Consider the following 24,091-nt stretch of genomic DNA (forward strand, 5'->3'; position numbering starts at 1 on the left):
CTCATTTATTATTATTATTATTATTGTGAAAAAATGCAGTGCGTTCAGTTTCATTCTGTGAGTTCCACAGCTTGACTAAATGTAGTAATTTCGCCTTACGCGACTTGTTTCTTTTTGTCAATGTGTTTTGTATACATTGTTAGCTGTAGCACCTTTTGTTTGGCAACAGCTATGCGCCAAGTAAAAATCACGTCTTTATTTGTCTTTCATTTCCCTCCGTCTGTTGGTTTTCCATTTTGATTCAGTGTCTTCACCGTCTCCTGTGCGTTTCACAGAATCAGAGCACCTGACCAGGTATCAACTGAATCAAGGTCATCACACGAGTCAGGGCTATGCCGTGGGTCCTCCGCCCCAGAAGATGATGCAGCGTGACGGACCTGCTACCAGCGTTGAAGCTACGAACTACAGTAGCAGACCTGAAATGAACCAAAGTAGCAGACCTGAAATGAACTATAGCAGACCTGAAGTGAACTATAGCAGACCTGAAGTGAACTATAGCAGACCTGAAGTGAACTATAGCAGCAGATCTGGAAATACCAGCACCAGCGCCTCGTCCTACAGACCATATGTTGGCGCATCCGAGGTACTTGCTGCTTCAACTTGCATACTTTTCCATTCTTTGTTGGATATCCAGAATTTTTAAAGCTCCAGAGATCATTCTTGAGATCCTCAATTTTTTACATTTTGACTAACCTGAGCAATTGGGAGTCTTAGTTATGAGGATTTTTCTGCCCGGCCGGCTGGCTGTCCGTAGACAAAAAACAAGTTAAACACATAAAATAATCTTTTGCTTGAGTTCATGCCCTGGTTGCTTATTATTAATTGTTTTATGTTATGTATTTGGATACAAATCTGTTAAAACCAAGTTGAGGTTGTTTTCCTTGTGAGAGTATTGATTTTTTCATCATGGCAAAAAACGTACCAGTCATATGTATTGTGGCAGTCAGGGGGTTAGGAATGAAACCTTAGGATTTGAAGTGTTTTGATTGTTTATGGTAGATAAGGTTTGCTTGCATGACGCAGGCATCGGGCGGAGCATGTGGAGACTACCCCCCGCGCCACGACCTGGCTGAAGATGGTCAGAGCGACGATGCTGACTATATTGGCATGCACATGTCCAGGTGGGTTTCACAGTCACTTTACTTTCTGCTGCCATGGGGATGGTGTGCAAGAGAAAGTGCCTGACGGGGTGGGAACCAAGCCCTGGGTCGGGTTGGTTGAGATCTCAAACAAATCTCAATTTCAACCGGTTCCCACCCAGTTGAGCACTTTCTCATGCTCATCACCCCAGGACTCTACAGAAAGCATGCTATTTTATTCAGGTTAAGGTGTTTAAAACCTTTCTTTTGGAGTAGAATAAGGCTGTAGTCATCTAAATGTCTGTTTTTCAGAGTTTCTTATTGAAGAATTGCAGTGCAGCCTGGAAAGTATTGAGTATGTTACCATAAGAACTGAACAGTATTTGCTACAAACAAAAATGCCTTGGTCACAGATTGACATCAAACCATCAATTAACTTCTTGATTGGAAGCAGGCTGGTTTGCAGTGAATTTTATGTCTGGGGGCCGGGTAGCTCAATTGATAGAGCACTGCATGGACTTGCAGACCTGTTTACCCTTTGGAGTAATTTATTACTATTTTTTAGGATTATTTTGGGAAAATACTCCATTTGAGTTCAGACTATGATTTTCAAATGTGCTTCAACTAAGGTTTGTGTTACTAATGTTGTTGTTTGTAACCACTGGGTTACTATTTTGGTCATCAGATTACTATTTTTTGACTTGACTATTACTCTTGTCAAGTTTTGGGGGTAAACAGGTCTGGACTTATGATCCTAGGGTCACGGGTTCGAATCTTGGCGGGGAGGGACAAGTCATTCTGCCATAAGTGCAGGTGGCTGATTACACCTAAACGCACTCACACCTGGGTAGTGCCACTCTCGTTGCTGCTAGCTTTTCACTGGGAGAAAGCGACCTGAATTTCCCAGCAATGGGAAAATAAAGTAAATGAATTGAAATGTCTGATTAGGACAATCCTGAACACAGTAACCAAAGCACAAGGGAAGCAAACGATTAACATTCATTTAGGAATGAAGAGCCACATATGGGAGCAAAACGGAAGCAAACGATTGAACTTTTGGAATGAAGTGCCACATATTTACAATACAAAATGGAAACAAGGAAAAGTGGACTTGACAGTACACAATGCAACATTTCAGGATGTCGGCCACCTCCCTGGATGATGAGGATGATTTCTTCATCCCATTTGATCCCCCACTGGTGTCCAGGTTCGGCCCGATAAACAGGGTAGCTCGCATCAAGGGAGGCAACACCGCCCCTGTGCAGGTTACTGCCGAAGAGGTAATTGAATACACTTAAAGATTGTGTGGGATTTTGTCAGCTTTATAAGAAAGGACAGACAGATTTGATTCTTGAGTTTATTTCATTCAGGAAAGAAAAATACCCTGCTCTATTATTGCAAAATTGACTTAAAAGAAAATGCAAAAAGTGTATTTCTCTGGTAATGTGAAAAATACAACTCTCACAAGATTTTTCTTACACAGTAGATTCCTCAATTTCAAAACCTTCAAAAATTGTAAGAAATCAGGCCTTATGATAGAGGATGTCTCAAAATGGGGGTAAATTTATCAATCAATCAATCAATATGAGGCTTATATCGCGCGTATTCCGTGGGTACAGTTCTAAGCGCAGGGATTTTTATTTTTTTTAATTTTTTTTTTATGCAATTTATATCGCGCACATATTCAAGGCGCAGGGATTTATTTATGCCGTGTGAGATGGAATTTTTTTACACAATACATCACGCATTCACATCGGCCAGCAGATCGCAGCCATTTCGGCGCATATCCTACTTTTCGCGGCCTATTATTCCAAGTCACACGGGTATTTTGGTGGACATTTTTATCTATGCCTATACAATTTTGCCAGGAAAGACCCTTTTGTCAATGGTGGGATCTTGTAACGTGCACACCCCAATGTAGTGTACACGAAGGGACCTCGGTTTTTCGTTTCATCCGAAAGACTATTTACAGAGGATATGAATGGAAACTTGGAGAAAAGGGGGTCTTGCAGGAACGGGGTCTTTAAGAGGGGAGTTCCACTGTACTCATTTGTCATTTTCTTCCATGTGTGCATGAATGCATTCTTTGTGACAGACTATCATGCTGTGCACACCGGTGTTGTCGCTGCAGCACCGCCCTTACCCGACATCAGCTCTGGTGCCCAGCATGTACACACCACAGATGACGGCTTGCCCGGCTCCCTCCATGGCCACCCCTCTCCAGCCTGCACCCACCAACATGTACTCCCCTTGGGGGTTAGTGTTTTATCTTGATATATATTCTATGTTCTTTTCTTGTTATGTTGTTAAATATGAGGTTTTTACATACATTTCAAAGTCACAGCTGTTTTTTGTGTGTGTGTTAAAATCAGTCTTAAAAGTGGGTATAGGTTACAGCTTTGCTCACTGTTAGAATTATCATTATGAATGGAAATATCTGCAGATCTGGGAACCCATACGATTTTGACGTACAGTGGAGTCCGGGTACAACGAATCTCAAGGGAGATACATTTTAGTTCGTTATATCAGTAATTCGCTGTAGAGTTTTCAACCCTAAATGGCCTCAAGACAAGTTTTCCCACTCACCTTCAAATGATCGTCCCATCGATCTTTCCTTGGAGAGTACAATCTCTGCATGCTTCATAATATAATCCATAGAGAGGCATAGTTCAAATGTTCACTTTACTGTAATTTTAGAAGTAAAATTTAAAAAGTCGTGTAAAAGCATGTACGGTATTTTCCGGGTCATAAGGCGGGACTTTTTTTCCTGGAGTGTATCAAAATAGAAAAAAATCAAAGAGACCGCCTGAGTACCAGTCAAACAACTTGTGATAATGCATGTTTCAGCTGAGACATCAAAGAGACCGCCCCATAGATTAAACTGTCACTGACCCCTGTGCAGGAAGTGTTTCCTCTCTCATATGACAGGGGAACCACCTCATAGCTAAAACTGGGTCATTGACCCCTGGGAAGAAGGTCAGTGTCTATAAAAAACGCTCGCGCTGGACCAGAGTACTCTTCAGACATTCACACACACATACACACACACACACATACACACTCTCTCTCTCTCCCTCCCTCTCTCTCTCTTTCTTTCTTACACACACACACACACACACCACACACACACACACGAGTACAGACTCATGCACGCGCGCACACACACACACACACACAAACACAAACACACACACACACACACACACAAACAGTAACACTAACACATGTGCACAAAATGAACACACACACACCGCGCGAGAGAAAAAGACTACAGGGAGGCATTGACGTCAAAGACTTTCGACCGTGACGTAATTACGTCACTATTCTTGGTTTACGGTACCATTCATTTCATTTCATTTTTCATTTTCATTACTTTATTGTCCCATCGCTGGGAAATTCGGGTCGCTTTCTCCCAGTGGAAAGCTAGCAGCAACGGAGTCGCGCTACCCAGGTGTCTGCGTGTTTAGGTGTATTCAGCCACTTGCACTTATGGCAGAATGACCAAGGTCTTTTACGTGCCATTGTGATGACACGGGGGTGGGACATGGCTTCCGTCTCTGGGTCTGCACATAAAGTTGACCCGTGTCCGTCCCGGCCCGAATTCGAACCTGCGACCTTCCGATCACAAGTCCAGTGCTCTACCAACTGAGCTACCGGGCTTTGCTACGAGTATGCCATAGTCTTGGTTGGCCGAGACCTTGCACCGTTCGTTGTAGCCTTGTGACTTTTAGAGACAAAACTGCTCTGGGGGGATGAAAACGTGTTTGTTATAAGAGGGGTTCGTTATGCAAATGAGTTCAAAAGGTTCGTTGTAGCCCGAAAGTAACAAGTAAGAAATAGAAGGCTGTCTGCCGGGAAATCAATGGCAGTTCGTTAAAAGCGGGATTTCGTTTTACCCAGGTTCGTTATAGCTGGACTCCACTGTATTTTGTACGCGTGATTCTGTAGAATACGATCAGTATGGTCAGTGGAAAAAAAATATGAAAAAAAAAATTCCTAATCTACTCTTCTTCACAAGCGCTTCCCGAATTCAATCCAGTATTTTGACACTTAATTACAGTTTTTGTCAGTAAACATTAAAAGAAGCATTTGTTTTAAATGTATTGGTAAACTAAATTAACGGTGCAAAGGACACGTGTGAAGCCTGTTTGAATCATGGATGTTCAAATGCTGTGTGGAGTACGTGAAGTTTGTTTGGAAATGTTCCAAGTGCAAAACAAGGGTTCCCAGGTCTGTATCAGATTTGACAGTTTCCTGTTTGTGTGCTTGCAGGGGCCTTGATTTCTGGAGACGGCAGATCCCGGAGATAGTTCACAACCTGGAGACGAGCGCCATCCAGGCCAACACTACCACGGAGAGACTAGCGCTGGAGCTTCAGTCAGTGGAGCTGCAAATCTCCATGGTCAGTGCAACAGTCTGTTGTGATACAGTGCCCTCCTCTTTTTACAGTTGAACCCCCCTTTTAAGACCGCCCAATATTAGACCTCCCTTTTAACTCATTGTCTCCCAGGTACGGATGTACCCGTACCCACTCATATGGCTCGATCTGACTTAGGACGGATATATCCATACACACAGTCACTTAAATCGCTTCCTGTAATGTCGATCTAACGCCTGCATTCCAGCGTGTTGATACACAGTTTCTACACAGTTACCACAATTCTGAGTGACCTGCTGCAGCACAGCTGGTCTCGGCTAAAAAAAACTTGGTCAACATAGGTGGGGTAGAAAGTGTTAAGACCTTACTTTTTCACAATTTCTATTCATAACCTCTAAATTTACCTCTATTTTAAGACCGGCACGGTTGGCCTAGTGGTAAGGCGTCCACCCCGTGTTCGGGAGGTCGTGGGTTCGAACCCCGGCCGGGTCATACCTAAGACTTTAAAATTGGCAATCTAGTGGCTGCTCCGCCTGGCGTCTGGCATTATGGGGTTAGTGCTAGGACTGGTTGGTCCGGTGTCAGAATAATGTGACTGGGTGAGACATGAAGCCTGTGCTGCGACTTCTGTCTTGTGTGTGGCGCACGTTATATATGTCAAAGCAGCACCGCCCTGGGGGCCCGGTAGCTCAGTTGGTAGAGCACTGGACTTGTGATCGAAAGGTCGCAGGTTCGAATTCGGGCCGGGACGGACACGGGTCAACTTTATGTGCAGACCCAGAGACGGAAGCCATGTCCCACCCCCGTGTCATCACAATGGCACGTAAAAGACCTTGGTCATTCTGCCATAAGTGCAGGTGGCAGAATACACCTAAACACGCAGACACCTGGGTAGCGCGACTCCGTTGCTGCTAGCTTTCCACTGGGAGGAAGCGACCCGAATTTCCCAGCGATGGGACAATAAAGTAATGAAAAAATGAAGAAAAAAAATGAAATATGGCCCTTCGTGGTCGGCTGGGCATTAAGCAAACAAACAAACAAAAAACCTCCATTTTAAGGCTCTTCCCTTTTGAGACTTGATTTTCTTAGATTTGTAGAGGTCCTTATTGGGGTGTTCCACTGTAGTACCAGATAGCATCTGAGAAAATCAGCTCTTCAGGGCAGAGGTGGCATGAAAAACTGAACTGCAATGTTTGTAGGATTTTGTGCCATATTTTTGTGTACTTGTCAGCAAAAAATCAGAGAAAATGTATTCATTCCAATGAAATTTTTCTTTTGTTATCTTTTTTCGCTATCAAGGTGGATAGGTGGATTTTTTTAATTGATCCAATGGATCCAATGGTGACTAAAACATTTATGCAGAGAGTTTTGGATATTCTGGATTAACAAACTTTTTTTGTGTAAAGAGTAAAAAAGATGATTATTGATAGCTGTACATGTATTAACGTCCTGCTCCTGATCTGCTGTGCTTCAATGTCAGTCTTGTGAACATTCTGGTTTAAAAACAACAACGAGTGAACAAAGTTGATTATTGAATGCAATATAACATCGTGCTGTGCTTCAGAGTAGAGTCTTTTGATCTCAATGTGTGGTTTTTGTTTCAGAAAACTGGAGAAAACCCGAAGCTTGTGAGCCTACTGCTACAAGAAGCCGTTCCAGGGGACAGGGAGCTCAAGGATACCACACAATCCATTGTGAGTGAAACATTTTGATTCACAGTCAAATCTGACGACGCATGATATTTTGCAGAATCAAAAAATAAGAATTGTAGGTTAATGGAACGTTCATTATTGACAAAACAAAACGTTACATTTACTGGTACGTCGACCCAGTTGTCTTTTAAGTAGACAGACAAACACTTATGATACAAATAATGGACTTATCTTAGAAGCGTGAATATTCTCGCTTTAGAGATGCCAGCGAGGTAACATTAGCAGTCTTATTTGTTTTTGAATTTCATTATATTTTACATTTCTTGGTTAATATGTTGACAGTGAAAGTTTTGGGTTTATTCCTGATTTCCAGTTCTGGAAAAAACTAAAATTTGATTTCACGTCTGACTGTTACGTTTCAAAACTCGCAGCAATGTATGTTCAGGTTTTGGGATTTTAAGGATTTTTAGTGTTAGGTTTGGACATAATGTAGCCCCAGAACCTCTGTGTATATATTTAAAGGCTTGACACTGGAAAGTTAAGCTCTAGGAGTCTGAGAAGAGTGCAGTTTTTGTGGATTTGAAAGTACTGTACCTAAGGGGTAATTACATTTATAATCAGTCAGTTTTTCTTTTGCTCAGATTGCATCTAGATAGAATAAGAATGTAATGTGTGTGCATGGGAACTACTTTGCAGCAAATTTGTTTGAAAAAAAGAAATCTAACAAACAAAGTCAAAACGATGTAGGTGCTTTAAAGCCCGACCTCCTCTACAAAACTTTCCCTTCCGTGGTTCCACACCTTTTATCAGCTAAGCTGTCAACACAAAACCTTGTGCTGGCGGTTGTTTGTTCAGCTGCGTCAATTAAGCGTTTATAGTAGTGTCAAGCCTGTTTGTTTATCTAGCCCATGCTATCGCCGACTTCTGACAGCTCCTGCATCGTAAATCTCCTTGTCCCAGGGTACACGCTAGCCTACAGGAGCTGTCAGAAGTCGGCGCGCTAGATAAACAAACAGTCTTGGCACTACTATAAACGCCTAATTGACTCCGCTGAACAAACCACCACTAGCACGAGGTCTTATGTTGACAGCTTAGCTGATAAAGGCTGTGGAACCACTGTAGGGAAAGTTTTGTAGAGGAGGTCAGGCTTTAAGTAGTAAATGTTTGTTCAGTACTGGTTGGGATTTATAGGGAAAGTGACTGCATGATTGGCTTTTGTTTTGTACAGGGGAAAATGTATGGCACTGGAGAAGACACTATCCGACAGCAAAATTGGAACGACTTCAATCCAGGTTAGTAGAATGTCCTGGTTTGGGCAACTATATGTCATGAAACATCTTGTATCCCTGATTCTGCCTGGATATCATTTGTTTTCTTGGTGATACATTATTTGAATGCTTTGAAGACATAATGGCAATCATAGATTTCAGCAAGACAAGATTTCCTTTTTATAATGTTTGACTTATCTCTTTACCTTTGTTGACGATTCCTGAGATTGATAAGTTTTTTCTCACTGCATCTTAGATCTACACTACTAGTGTTTGGAATTCGTTTCTGCTGTTGGTTGATGGGTACAGGGATAAACATTCCCATCCTGAAATTCTAAATTCTGAATTTTGACAACAGTTACCAGACAGGTTTACCAATTAAAGTTTAAAAAAAAAGTAAGTCTGAAAGTATTAAAAATATATATGTTGATTTTTTTTTGCATTTTCTTGAATTTAGTGGCTCCAAATTGTCTGTTAAAAAAATCCCTTAAATGGTCTAAATTTGGTGGTGAAGGGGGGGGGGGGGGGTGGGGGGGCTTCTCCCTGGACTCAGCTGATGACCTGTCTTCCTTTATGGCAGAGTGGAAATGACCCAGGCACAGGTCAAGCTGACATTCAGCTTGATTCTTCTCCCTGATGGCAGAATTGTCAGCACTTCTTGGTTTCTCCGGACAAGGACACAGCTAACACGAGATTTTGGAGCTGCAAGGGTCTGCACACATTATGTTTAACTTGAAATCTGTTTCACCCTCTTGGTCAAGAGACTTTGAACACACCGTGTTTCTGTAGTGTATACTTGCCATCAAGTGTTTAAAAAGCACACACACATTAGTGGTTGGAATTGTGACCCTCTTGGGATTTGCTAATGTGGTTTTGATGTGTGTTTTGTAAACAGTGTGATAATTTGTCTCTTGAACGGGTGGAATATCTTTTGACACCTGTAAGTCTGCTGAAGCTGTTGTTGTTTGCAAGCTTTACTGTTTACTATTATTATGAATATTATTATTATGATTATTATTATAAATTACAATGTACTAGGTATTATTTTTTACACTGTTAATTAAGGTTGAGAGAAAATCACGTTTGCTGTTGGTTTGTGCTCACACATGAAAATAATTATGTGCTGGAGAGTCTTAGATAAGTTTGTTTTGAATCCATCTTTTATCTGTGCCTGTTAGGAAGGTTGTTTTTTTTATAGCAGAAAACATCAGAGTTGATTATTGTGATGTACAGTGCTGAAAAAAATCTTCACAGACATTTTTGGTCATAAAGAAAAGTGTAATTCATTTGTTTTTTTTACCCTGGTTGATTGTGATAAAGTGCCCTGTCTAGGCATTGGTTTTACATTGTCTGTAAGGGTTGCATGGACAACATCTTTGAGTTTGCATTTATGTGCAAAGTTTAGCATGTTAAAGTTACTCAAGAGTTCCACGACTGTGAGGTGACAGAGGACTCAGCTTGGCACAGTTTATGCACCAAGTGCATGTCAAAGGTTTGAATACAATAACTGAAGCTGAAAGTGAGTAGAAAAGTAATTCAGATTTCTATAGGGATTTTTTTTAAAAAGTTAGTATGGTTTGTTCAGTCGAAATTTTGCACTGTGTGCATGTTGTGAGTTTTTTTTTCTTGGCATGGGTGTGAAAAACCTGCGTATCATACACATTCAAATCTATAAAATGTTGTTCAGTAGTTTCAATGTTTTGTAAGTTGGGATTCACACTCTAAGTCCATGTTGTTGGATTTTATTATGACGCTTCAAGTTCACACTGTGTGCTGAATTTGTCCATGGATGGATCATAATTAATTTTTTGTAACTGGATTTTACAAGAAATTGGTAAAGGTCTCTTTGGTTGATCTGTTTGTTAAAAAAATCTTCTCTATGTAGTTTTGATAGACATACAATTGACTGTATGCAGCAAGTGCACATTGAGAAGTAATTTGTAATGAGCATACAGGCAAACTGTGAGAATGTGCAAGTCCATGAGTCTGAATAGAGGGTATTTTGGTACAGAATTTACGAGGGCTTGGGTGTCACAAAAACAACATGAAATGGATGTGACAACAGGCCAATCTTCCACGACTGTGAACTGCATTATGTGGGGTTTTGCACAAGAGGGTTTATGCACTGTGTGCATGTGGGGAGTTCATGTGTGTAGAAACCGGCGAGTGTGACGCTCAGGTACAGATTGATGGACAGTGATACCTGCCAGGAAAGGACGCCGTTGGGACCCGTCAATTGTGTCCCTACATAGCAAGTGGCCAGTCATGACAGGTTTATGCTGGTCATGATGATAGACAACATGACAAGAGAAGGTTTCCTCTCATAGAAGGTGTCCTCTCATTGTGGGTACCACTGTAAGGCTTTAAAACCTATCTATTTCAGAGGGTGTTATGCTTTTGTAGCACTATGTTCTACATTGCTGGCATTGTTGAAAACATTTGATAAGGATTGGGATTTTTTGGCAGTAACATGCAGAGATGTAAATTTTTGTAAGAAATGGTTGTATCGGCCCAGTTTTAGTGGGCCTAGCAGAGCATTCTTCTCCCAGGCATCAAAAAAGTGATCATCTTATGATGGAAATAGTGAATAATTTGGAAAACCTTTTTAATCGCAAGGTCAAGCAAACACCAACAAATAAAAAGGAAGAAGAAGTAAAAAATGAGAGAAGAAAAAGGGTTTGCAAAAGCCAGATATTCTGCTTCAATGTGTAAGGTGATGTAAGTGATCTGGTAGATTTGAAGTCAAGATTAGTTTTGTTTTTAGAAATGTTGTCTTCTTCAGCATCATATTTATATATTCCTGCATTCTGGTTAAATTTTAAATGATATTCTACCCCCCGCGGGTTAGGGGGAAGAATTTACCTGATGCTCCCCAGCATGTCGTAAGAGGCGACTAACGGATTCTGTTTCTCCTTTTACCCTTGTTAAGTGTTTCTTGTATAGAATATAGTCAATTTTTGTGAAGATTTTAGTCAAGCAGTATGTAAGAAATGTTAAGTCCTTTGTACTGGAAACTTGCATTCTCCCAGTAAGGTAATATATTGTACTACATTGCAAGCCCCTGGAGCAATTTTTGGATTAGTGCTTTTGTGAACAAGAAACAATTAACAAGTGGCTCTATCCCATCTCCCCCCCTTTCCCCGTCGCGATATAACCTTCGTGGTTGAAAACGACGTTAAACACCAAATAAAGAAAGAAAGAAAGAAATGATATCCTAAATAAGATGTTCACTTTATTGACCTGCGGAGAAGAGAATGCCACAACTGTCCATTATGTAAGGGTTAAAACCTCATCAGCTTTTCATTGTTGATTTAGTACAATTTACGTTAGGCAAGCAAGCCATTTGGATTTGCAATGTTTTTTGGAAAGAATTTCTATGCCTCAAGCTCTGAATCAGAGAATGATTTTTATACAGGGATGTACCTTGGTGTCTGTCCACTGTTCATTATTATAAACACGATCACTGTGTAAAGTTTTCTTTTACACTCTGATGTGCATTTTGGCTTCTGGGGAGCTTCTTGCAAAGGTGTGTTTTTGGCATTTTCTCAAGTGCATACCAGTTTAACTGTACATGGAATAACTCCAAAGAACATAACAAATAAAATTCTAAAAAGCGTAATAAGAGACAAACAGGGTTTACATTAGCTAGATATCACTGTCATGTTTGTATACTTATTTCTGACAGCATTCAAAGCTAAAGGTGAAAATATCACACACTTTAAAGTAACTAATACTTTAGGCTGAAGGCTGTTTTACTTGAATAACACAGAGCGCAGCTCATAATTTGCTTTAGCATGGTGAACACAGGCTTGTTATAGAAGGTCAAAATAAGAATGCGCCCAAGTTCTGCTGACATTTTGAATTCTCAGTATTGCTAATTTAGGGGGAAAAATGTGTTTGTGTAGGATGAGATGATTAGTAAAATGATGCTTTTGATGCAGAGTAACAATGCACAGTGAAAGATATAATTATCATGCACATGGGAAAATGTCATTAACACCTTTTTCTTATAACCTGTTGTTCTAGCAGGTCATTTTGATTTAGTAAATGTCATGTAAGGGAACCGAGTATAAGTAACATTTATCTTATGGATTCTCATCCCTTCACAATTTACCCCCTTTCCCATCTTTCAGATTCTGTCTTTTTCAGACTCCCACTTGTTCTGTCTCTCTTTCCCCCTTCCCCTCTGTTTTTGAGTTTCTTTCTTTCCTCCTTCGTCCCCTACAGATTTCAATTAGAAGGGTTATTTTTCTTTGTTAGATATCCTGTCTGTATTTTGTTCAAGTTTCACAAGTTTTTAATAAGGTTTTAGCCCCAGAGCTAAGATGAATGCTACTTTGCTAGATTTGTTCTGAGTTTGTTATTCCAGTGACAGTTTTCTGGCGATGCTTATATTCTCACAACATTATTGTTGTTATTATTACTAATGTTATTCTTGAAATGAGTCATTTTGAAACGGCTTGGTTTTCTTACAAATAATGGAGGGAGAGGATTTGTATCTGAATGTTTGATATGGTAGTCCCACAAGTAGCATTTTTTCTCGCTCAATTATGTGTCTGATTTAATTTTTTTAAATCAGCAGGCTGTAAGTTTTTCATAACTTTTGTTTAACCGAAGCTCTTTTAGAAAAAGAAGCTTGATGATAAATGATGTTAGAACGCCCTCATGGTTAAACCATTAGGGGCTTTCTGCTCATGTTAAAAAAGAAGAAAAACTTTTGCTGCATGAACTTTTGGCCAGTACTTGAAATAGACGAGCATGAAGTTCGACTGTGATTTTAAATAGTTTTCTGTTCTTTGCTGAAGTAACACTGTGTATGTGGATTAATTCATTATTATTATTATAGTTATTAATTCTACTTCTGCTACTATTATCATTTCAACAGCACACTTGATAAACAAGTGTGTTAAAAAATAGGTTTTTTAAGTTTTATTTTCTGTGCCATGTCTTTGCTAGTTTAAATTTGTAGAAATAAGAACAAAATCAGTTCTCTGCGGCTTGTAGAGGAAAAAGACAGTGAGCAATCAAATACCGGAACTTTTTCAAATATCTTTTTTCAATAATTTATCATATTGGAATTAAAAACAAAAACAAGAAGCTATTATTTTGACCAATAAAGCAGTTCACTAAGACCGTTTGTTTCTTTGTTTTTACATTTAGTCAAGTTTTGACTAAATGTTTTAACACAGAGGGGGAATCGAGACGAGGGTCGTGGTGTGTGTGTGTCTGTGTGTGTGTGTGTACAGTGTGTGTGTGTGTGTGTGTGTGTGTGTGTGTGTGTGTGTGTGTGTGTGTGGAGCGATTAAGACTAAACTACTGGATCGATCTTTATGAAATTTGACATGGGAGTTCCTGGGTATGAAATCCCCAGACGTTTTTTTCATTTTTTGGATAAATGTCTTTGACGACGTCATATCCGGCTTTTTGTAAAAGTTGAGGCACACCCTCATTTTTCAATCAAATTGATTGAAATTTTTGTAAAGCAATCTTCGACGAAGGCTGGACTTTGGTATTGCATTTCAGCTTGGTGGCTTAAAAATTAATTAATGACTTTGGTCATTAAAAATCTGAAAATTGTCATTAAAAAAACATTTTTATGAAACGATCCAAATTTACGTTTATCTTATTCTTCATCATTTTCTGATTCCAAAAACATATAAATATCTTATTATTGGATTAAAAACAAGCTCTGAAAAATAAAAATATAAAAATTATGATTAAAATAAAATTTCCGAAATCGATTTAAAAACAATTTCATCTTATTCTTTGTCGGTTTCTGATTCCAAAAACATAGATATGATATGTTTGGATTAAAAACACGCTCAGAAAGTTAAAACGAAGAGAGGTACAGAAAAGCGTGCTATGCAGCACAGCGAAACCACTACCGCGCTAAACAGGCTCGTCAGTTTCACTGCGTTTTGCACGAGCGGCGGACTACGGTCATTGTGCAAAAATGCAGTGCGCTCAGTTTCATTCTGTGAGTTCCACAGTTTGACTAAATGTAGTAATTTCGCCTTACGCGACTTGTTTAATCTTTCTGAGTTTCTGGCATGAGCTTACGATAGTAGGTGGCTGCATTTTTAAATGAAAATACTTTTTTCTTCTCTCTCTCTCCCACCCTCCCACTGCTCCCTTATTAGGTTAAGTTGCATGATGTGCTTCATCAGCCTTGCTTGGTCACTATTCAATGTCTGAATCTGACCCTTCATTGCTTTGAGTCAATGTCTTTAGGGAAAGGGAAAGCACATGTTTCAAAAGTGCATCTATTTTATTTTATTTGTACCTTTTCCACACAATTCTTTATTTATCATTTTATTTCTGTATTACTGACTTTATGTGTAATGAACGTGGAGGAACATGCAGCAGACCTGCATTAAGAGTGTTGTCAACGTGTATGCTGGTTGGATACCAGTTCGCATCTTGATGTTGATTTGGAGATTGTCCATTAAGTTGCTTTCTTTGTGTGATTGTCATGGACAACTGATTTTTTTCATTTTTAAGAGATTCATCAATGTTGATTTAGCACTGATGCTGAGACGTTTGCTCTCTAAGGTACCAGAACTCGCTTACAGAGAGTGTATTTTTTGTTTATTTTTGTTTGAATCTCATTGTGACTGTATTGCCTTGAATCTTTAGCACAGAATACAAAACTTTCAGTACTGTATTTACTAAAAGTGAACAGGTGTTTTTTTCAGGAGAGGTACAGAACCAGTGTAAACAAAATTAAATTAGCGTAAAAGTGATGTTTATTTGATATTTACATTGTATTTCCTATATTTTGAAAAATATAGCCTTGGAATTTGATATGCTACAACTTAACATGCACAACACAGTTTTGTTCTGAGCTGTTTTTTTATTGCCATTTACAGTTGTGTTACGACATTTTTTGTTTTTTTATTTTTGACCAAATATTGACCTTTCTCGTTCTAACTTTATTATAGAACAAAACGAAGGTTGCAGGCTGATCTGCCTCAGATTAAAAAAAAATCTTTCTTGCTCACAGTAAACTATTTTTCGCTGAGCAACATTTTCCGTTTTTTCCCCCAATGCTTATTTGGTTTTTTAATACTGGTACTGCACCTCTCATGATGAAACTCCGTATTTTGATTGACAGTAACCCCCCGCGGGTTAGGGGGAAGAATTTACCCTATGCTCCCCAGCATGTCGTAAGAGGCGAATAACGGATTCTGTTTCTCCTTTTACCCTTGTTAAGTGTTTCTTGTATAGAATATAGTCAATGTTTGTAAAGATTTTAGTCAAGCAGTATGTAAGAAATGTTAAGTCCTTTGTACTGGAAACTTGCATTCTCCCAGTAAGGTCATATATTGTACTACGTTGCAAGCCCCTGGAGCAATTTTTTTATTAGTGCTTTTGTGAACAAGAAACAATTAACAAGTGGCTCTATCCCATCCCCCCCCTTTCCCTGTCGCGATATAACCTTGAAAGGTTGAAAACGACGTTAAACACCAAATAAAGAAAGAAAGAAAGAAAGATTGACAGTACTATCATTTCTCTACTCTGTGCTAAACATTCAAGGCAATACAATCACAACGAGCTTAAAGAACAAAAGTACACTCTGTGTAAGCTAGTACTGGTACCTCAGGGATTGTCCTGTGTGTGTATGTGTGAGTGTCTGCTCACTCATAACACTGTTTTGTTTACTTCATCCTGTAAACTTCCCGCAGTGGGGCACTGCGGTTATGAAATTAAAAGCCCCTCCTGTTTTTGGAACCGCAGGAGCTTTCTAGTTTGCTGTTAGGTAGATTTTTGGTTCCTCTTTCCTGTCATGCTCTCTTTTTCTTCGTGAATTCTTTTCTTTTTTCTGCCTTCTTGCTCATTCACCTGTATTTTTTCCAAAAATCTCTTCTCTTGCCGCTTGTCTCGCGATTCATGTATAGTTTAATCTGTTAGTGTTCTGATGTAAGTCCAGCAGTAGATAGGTTAAGCCTATTTTAACATACTGGAAACTGGTAATCTTCCAGTAGGTATTAATTTAGTTTTACTAAAGCCTGCTGGGACACAAGTAATGGGTTAGTGCATTTGTAAACAGGAATCGCTTGACAAGTGGCCCCCTTCATCCCCCCCTTCCTCGTCCTGATATGGCTCTGCGTAGTCGGCTGGACGTTAAGCAACAAATAAACAAACAAACAAATCCTGTAAACTCGTTAAATCAACACACACATACACACAGAGACATACGATTTTGGTTGAAAATTATTGCTTGAATTGTATGTCAATAAGCATGGCAGGGAGCTGTTGTTTTGTCGTGCTATGTCTTGTCATTGGTGAAGAAAAAATAAAGTATCCACCTTCATGTGTGTGTGTGTAGGGAGAGTCGGAGGCACAATGTTACAACTGTTTTGAAGACTACTTCTGGTTGCTTTTAACTCTGCACAATTGTTTCTCTGTACAGTAACCTATACGCAAACAGACAATCTCTGGCTTACTAAATATGGAATTTAGTTCAAAGTGCCAATCAATGGTACTAGTATGTTATGACGACGTACGTTATGCCGACGGACGTTTGCCGAACAGACGTTATGCCTAATGGACGTGATGCCAAACGGACGTTATGCCTAAAGGACGTGATGCCAAACGAACGTTATGCCTGAAGGACGTTATGCCGAACAGACGTTATGCCTGAAGGACGTTATGCCGAACAGACGTTATGCCGAAAGGACGTTATTCCAGATGTTCGTTATACCTAAAGGACGTTATGCCAGATGGACGTTATGCCTAACGGACGTTATGCCGAAAGAACGTGATGCCAACGGACGTTATGCCTAAAGGACGTTATACCGAAAGGACGTTATGCCGAACAGACGTTATGCCGAAAGGACGTTATGCCGAACAGACGTTATGCCGAAAGAACGTTATGCCGAACAGACGTTATGCCGAAAGGACGTTATGCCAGATGGACGTTGCTGGTCTTGCACTCCTGCTTCATGTGCTTGGGCTCACTATCATTTAGCCATTTCTTCCACACACTAACCCCTTCTCTTGTGACTCTTGGTCTACACTCGAATGCGCTCGCGTATGTGTGTGTGTGTGTGTGTGTGTGTATACATACATACAAACAATTCCCCCCCACCCCCCTCAACAACAAAAATGTACAGACGGAAAGACAAATACTGAGATTCACACACACACGCACACACACTCACACGCACACTCACACACACGCACACACACGCACACACACACACACACAATCACACACACACACACACACACACACACACATAGTCTCGCCGCACAATGTCCGTAAGATTCATATATATACATTCAAACCTGGGCTCCCTAAACACAAATAAAACGGAAAGAAAAACACTCTCACAAACCCAGATGCAAAAACAGACTCGGACATACAGACCACATAATGCCCGTCAGATAGTAATAGATACATACAATACGTACAAACACTCATGTAAACTCACACACGAACACACCGTTCGACATAACGTCCGTCGGCACGTCGTCCGTTCGGAATAACCTCTCAGGACGTTATGCATAACGGCCGCGCTCGAAAAAATTTTTTATTTTTTTAAAAATTTTTTTTTAACCATAATAGGTTTGAAAATGTTCCTACAAATGTGAGTATACTCCAGCATGAGTGCCGCACCTACTTCAGAATAGTTTTGAGAACCAATGTAGGTCATTGCATCGGTTTAAGGCACCATTTTGTTCTCTCCAGACCGTTTGTTTTAACCGGTTTTCCGGTGGGAGCGGTACTTTTAAAATGTGCTGTGACCAAACGTTTTATAATTGTACATTTACTCACTTTCTAAATTCGTCACCTGTTTGTTTTTCTCAGAACATCCACACACACACACACACACACACAAAACCCAACCCGTCTAAGAATGTAGAAGCAGAGCACTGAACAACGTTTTCACAACAATGGTAAAAAGATAAGCTATGGAAGGTACATGTGACGTCTGCTCGTGTTTCAGAAAATATGTGAACTGTGAAGAACATTCACAAAAGATTGGAGAACATGAAGAAGAAGAACAAGGCAGAGTCTTTGTTACACGGGGAGAAAAATGATAACTGGAGCAATGTGAATTCTTGGAAATGATCTCTTCAGCGACACACATTCTTACGCGTATGCTCGTCAGCACACAGGGAACATTGACAATACACAAAAAGATAGTAGCAAATAGCAAACAAAACACCAACAAATGTGTTCACCTAGCCTCATCTTCACCAGCTGAATCAGTTGAATAAACTGACAGAAGACTACTCCTGTAATTCTAAAACGCGACCTTTATTTTCACGACGTTTTAAAAGCTCCTTGTGAAGGAAATCACGAATAACACTAACAGGCAAAGTTTGACAGTGATATCCTCCACGCTTTTAGAAGCGCTAACCAGAGATCCAGCGTGACATAGCGAAGTGTGGTGCACCATAGTCTATGGGTGCACGGACTGTGAATTCAGCTCACTGACCGAAGAGAGTTGACGTTGTAAATCGCAACGAAGATATCGTTACACTTAACCACTGTCCGGGGACAGAGAGGGGTTGTCACAGTAATCGACCGGGAGAAAGTAAGCCCGAGTAAAGCACTTAACAGGTAAATGGAATAAGCATTTGAATATCGCTAGTGTTTATCGCATAAGTGAATCGACTAACACTGTAAAGTGTAAACATAGCAGACAGATATCTAAGACAAGATGTCCGCTATTTATGTTGTGCAGTGCGTCATATAACCGGTCGGAAAGGAAGATAGTGTCCAGATGACAGTATGAAGGATCTGAGAAGCCGCCGAAGTATCATGCCTATAGACCCGCATTGCTGAGATTCGACGGGATTTCGAGAAGCTAGTGCAAGGTTATGGTTGTCCGTATAGTTGGACCATAGAAGTCACAGGGCGATAGAAACTGAGTAGACCGAGGTCGCCAGTAGAAGGAATTAGTATTCAGATACATTTCCTAGTGAACGGCTATAGACGCTGTGTAATTCTGTGTATGAACAGAGTTAAAATATGTCTATAAGATCTTAATTACTTAAGATATAATGAGTGTTTAGTAGTCAGAGCAGACGGTGATTTGAGTCTGCCGGATTATGAACTGTAACTGTTTTTTCTGATTACACACGAGCCGTGAGTCGATACCAGTAAAGTAGATATCGTGTGCCTGTGAGTTCACGGACTGTTTGTGTATTTCTCTACATAAGTGAAGGGTAGAGGGTTTTGTTAGTGCAATTGTGTACGAGATTGTAATCTTGCTTTGTTTTTGCATCCAAACCTGTGAGTACCTGATTTTTTGAATACCTAACATTTATGTTCATGATTGTGTGTATTCGTGTGTATGTTGTCATAGCTGAATAATACAGTGGAGGGAACCTACATTTGGAGTTGTGTTTGATTCCTGTATGACAGCATATTAGCTCATTTGCATTCATTCACACTCCTCAATGTCTTCAAATGTAGTACGCTTTGACTGCTGTCCATGCTCCAAAACCCCAAACACATCCTCTCTGCATCTCGGATCTGACGGCAATGATTTGGCGACTGTGGTCAATTCTTGGCCTTTGACTGTGCCCTGAACAGTATCATCAGTCGGGCCAGAGATCTCTTGCTACAGTATCTCTTGTCGGGCCTCCTCATTCAGTCTCTTCCTCTCCATGAAACAACCGAGCAGGAACAGCGCCGGGTTGACCGCTGCCTTGAGTGGAATGACCAACACAGCAACGACCATTGCAAGACCTCCCTCCCAACACCCGCCACGCCCAGTGACGACAGTAGTCCCGTCACACCGATCCCGACCCAGCAGATGACGTCAGTGATCACCATCGTCATCACACGTCGTGCTGACATCATGTCCTGTGATCGTGGGCTGATGCTGGCCATGACGTATTGCGAGCAGACCTCTCTGTACACGAGAGCCTGGCAGACAGGGGTGGCGAGGGCAAGGAGAGTGTTGAGCACCACGAGCACGAGGAAAGTTTCACCGCCCATCCCGTCACTGAGCGAAGGCAACACAGAGCAAATGTTCGTCCCTGTGTAGATCTCTGTCCCGGATATCCCAGGTAACTAAGGCAACGCAGCCAAGCCGAGGGCGATGAGCCAAGAAACACAACAGGCTGCACCAGCTGAGCAGTCTCTTCTGAAACCGGCCGGAAGAGGAACACAAGGCCAAGAACATGTCCAGCCCGACGAGAAAGGTGAAGAAAGAGGAGGCTTCCGTGGCCGCCAAGGAAAGACAACCGGCCGTGCTACACGCGAAACTTTTCACCCACCTCTCCTCATGCAGTAAAAAGTCACCGCGAAAACGCGAATCGGCCCACAGCAATGATCAGTTGGTACAGACTCCTGGGCCTGCTGGCCAGAGGGGACGTTCCTATCCCTGGCAAGGTCAACGTGGCTTTGGCCATCTTCGTGCTGCTGCTCAACTCGGCGCTCAACCCCTTCCTCTGCACCTTCAACATGATGGTGGAGAAGCGGAGGAAGCGAGAAGAGAGGCGACTGCTGGAGTGGCTGGAGAAGAACGGCGATGATCCGTTGGCAGCATCCACAGCAAGGACTTCAGTGTCCAGGTCAGTGGAGAGGACCGGGGACGAAGCGTGTGGGGCGAGTGACGACAGAAATGACGCCGCTCTCCGCTGTTTGAGCACAGCCCTAGAGTCACAGCTCGTCTCCTGTGACGAGGTTCGCTCTTTCCTGTCCACAATGCGGGCCCGTGCTGACTGATAACAGATGATGGCTTTGGAGTCAAGCCTTTAGAGCTGAGCAGAATCCTTTGTGGGCATCCTGCACTTCTACAAACACACGCACACATAAACACACACACACAAACACACATACACACGCACGCACGCACCCACGCACGCGCACACACTAACACACACACACAAACACACACACACACACACACACACACACACAAACACACACACACACACACACACACACACACACACTTACCAACCCCTGTTTTGCCCTGGGGAATCATAACACACTGCATAGCAATGAAACGTTGCTTTAGATGGCCTGAAAGAAAACAACACTATTTTCGGGATGAACACCGAGAAAAGAATATTGCACACTTATTTGCAGTTTAATTTCTCAGTATATACGCTGCGACTTTTATAAAAAAAAAAGTTAAAAAAAGGAGCATTTTTGGGGACTTTTTATCTCACTTTTCGAATTGAAGATTATTTTGTTGCAGGGGTTTAGATCGTTGGGCACATTTTAAGAGCTCATGATGTAACAGAACCAATGGTATACCTTAATTTGCGTGAAACGAATGGTTTTCTGATTCGTTGTCTTAGAAAGAACCAAATATATTGTATTTCTCCTCCAAAATCTGAAGTATTTAAGTTTAAACTACCCAAGGTATGAGTGCAGTAAAAAAAAAATCCTGTTTTTTTCCCCAGGTTTTTTTTCAGATAGACTGGGAATCGAGACGAGGGTGAGGATGTATGTATGTGTGTGCGAGCACAGCGATTCTAAGAAAACTGCTCGACAGATGTTCAAGATTGTGCATTCTTCCAGATAATATCCTCAGGGTTTTTTCTCCAGTTTTCTCAATAACTGTCTTTGTTGACGTCATATCCGGCTTTTTAAAAGAAGTTGAGGCCGCACTGTGGCGACCTCATTTTTCAATTATACTTGATAAAAATGTTGATCAAACCATCTTTGACCCGGGCCGGAGTGTGGGATTGCATTTGAGTTTGGAAGATAGAAAAAACATTTTACTTAATTTTCTGATTCAAATTAAAGATTAAATAACAGATTCAAAATTGATTGCATTGTATTCTCATCATTACCTGAATCCAAAAATATCAGTACAGATTAGTCATGTTTATTCTGAAAATGTGCTCAAAATGAAAGAACATTGGTTCGCATGCTTTGCGGAGACAAGCACGACCAGTCTCGGCTTTCGGGTTTCTGCTAGCCAAGCCTCACTAGTCTCATGATGGCTGATCCCGTGTTTTCAGTATTGAACTTTTAGTTTCAGCCCGACATCAGATTGACTTAATGATTTGATATCGCTTCACGCTTGTCTTTGTACTCATTATCATAAAATCCATTATTTTGATTTAGATTGAGTACCTATTTACACCCCCGGTATAGGGGTGTGTATAGGTTTCGGTCGATGTGTTTGTTTGTTTGTGTGTTTGTGTTCGCATATAGATCTCAAGAATGAACGGACCGATCGTCACCAAACTTGGTGAACAGGTTCTATACATTCCTGAGACGACAGTCCTTACAAAAATTGGGACCAGTCAAACACACGGTTAGGGAGTTATTGGTGGATTAAAATTATACAAGGACTTATAGAGGGACATCTTAATGGTCAAAGGGAAATAACCATTCTCACTCAGTCACTGCCACCAACTGGGAAGGTTATTTCCCTTTGACGGGGGTGTTTTTCCTACCTCGGAGGAATTTCTTTTTAAGTATGCAAACACAACACATTCCTCCTGCTGAGAATGCACAGCCAAGCTACAGTTGTGCGTATGCAAGTTGAGGAACCTCGACAGTATGAGCGACCACAGGAACTGGTATCAGAGCTACGCCATTGTGCAGGACAGTACCAGTGGGTTTTCTAACATTGTTTTCTGCCAGGGAATTGACCAAGAAGTCGACGGGCGTTTCCTGAAAGCATATTTATCATTTACTGTCAGGTAATTGACCAAGAAGCAAACAGCCGTTTCCTGAAAGCATATTTATCATTTCCTGTCAAGAAATTGAACAAGAAGCAGACAGCCGTTTCCTGAAAGCATATTTATCATTTCCTGTCATGTAATTGACCAAGAAGTAGACAGCCGTTTCCTGAAAGCATATTTATCATTTCCTGTCATGTAATTGACCAAGAAGTAGACAGCCGTTTCCTGAAAGCATATTTATCATTTACTGTCATGTAATTGACCAAGAAGCAGACAGCCGATTCCTGAAAGCATATTTATCATTTCCTGTCATGAAATTGACCAAGAAGTAGACAGCCGTTTCCTGAAAGCATATTTATCATTTCCTCTCATGTAATTGACCGAGAAGCCAAAGACCGTGTCCTCAAAGTATATTCATCAATCACTCCTGGCATATTTTCTTCTTCGTCATCTTCGAACGAGACCGCTTTATTGGTGGACGGCCAAGAACCTTTTCAGTGCCGAGCACCTCGGGAGTCAATGCTGTCGGGGAAAAATTTGCTAAGCATTCCTTACTACAGTAATTGACTCATCTCCGAGAGTTTTTACAAATTTGTTTTGAAACTTGGACTGACTAGGTCTGAAAAGCTTGAGAGGACATTTTGCGAAGCACTCCTTGACACCTGTCCATGTAAGGGCATTGTTTCCGACTGTGTCGTGATTGTTTGTTTGTTTGTTTGTTTGTTTGCTTAACGCCCAGCCGACCACGAAGGGCCATATCAGGGCGGTGCTGCTTTGACATATAACGTGCGCCACACAAGACAGAAGTCGCAGCACAGGCTTCATGTACGCCAGGCGGAGCAGCCACTAGATTGCCAAATTTAAAGTCTTAGGTATGACCCGGCCGGGGTTCGAACCCACGACCTCCCGATCACGGGGCAGACGCCTTACCACCAGGCCAACCGTGCCGGTCTTTCGTGATTGTTTCCCAAGTGCACTCTTAAAAATCAGCAAAAATAAGTAATCAATAAATTGTTAATCTCTCTCTCTCTTCATCACCATCATCATCATCATGGCCATCATCATCATCATCATCATCATCATCATCATCATCATCATCAT

General features: G+C 41.0%; 1 protein-coding gene across 2 annotated transcripts in view; it reads left to right on the forward strand.

Moving 5' to 3' along the window:
• The window catches only part of LOC138968807 (roquin-1-like), a 45,896-nt gene extending 29,205 nt beyond the window's left edge, over positions 1–16,691 (forward strand). Inside the window, exons 12-19 of one of the 2 annotated variants that reach the window (XM_070341452.1) lie at positions 246–583; positions 1,024–1,121; positions 2,218–2,359; positions 3,175–3,335; positions 5,352–5,481; positions 7,062–7,151; positions 8,338–8,401; positions 8,958–16,691. In XM_070341452.1, the coding sequence (XP_070197553.1) occupies positions 246–583; positions 1,024–1,121; positions 2,218–2,359; positions 3,175–3,335; positions 5,352–5,481; positions 7,062–7,151; positions 8,338–8,401; positions 8,958–8,968 (1,034 nt within the window). In that variant the 3' untranslated portion in view covers positions 8,969–16,691. The remainder of the gene's footprint in view (positions 1–245; positions 584–1,023; positions 1,122–2,217; positions 2,360–3,174; positions 3,336–5,351; positions 5,482–7,061; positions 7,152–8,337; positions 8,402–8,957) is intronic. The other variant, XM_070341453.1, reaches the window with a different exon arrangement.
• The last annotated feature ends 7,400 nt before the right edge of the window (positions 16,692–24,091 follow it).

The sequence above is a fragment of the Littorina saxatilis genome, linkage group LG6 (assembly GCF_037325665.1).
Source record: "Littorina saxatilis isolate snail1 linkage group LG6, US_GU_Lsax_2.0, whole genome shotgun sequence".
In the NCBI taxonomy this organism is placed as follows: domain Eukaryota; kingdom Metazoa; phylum Mollusca; class Gastropoda; order Littorinimorpha; family Littorinidae; genus Littorina; species Littorina saxatilis.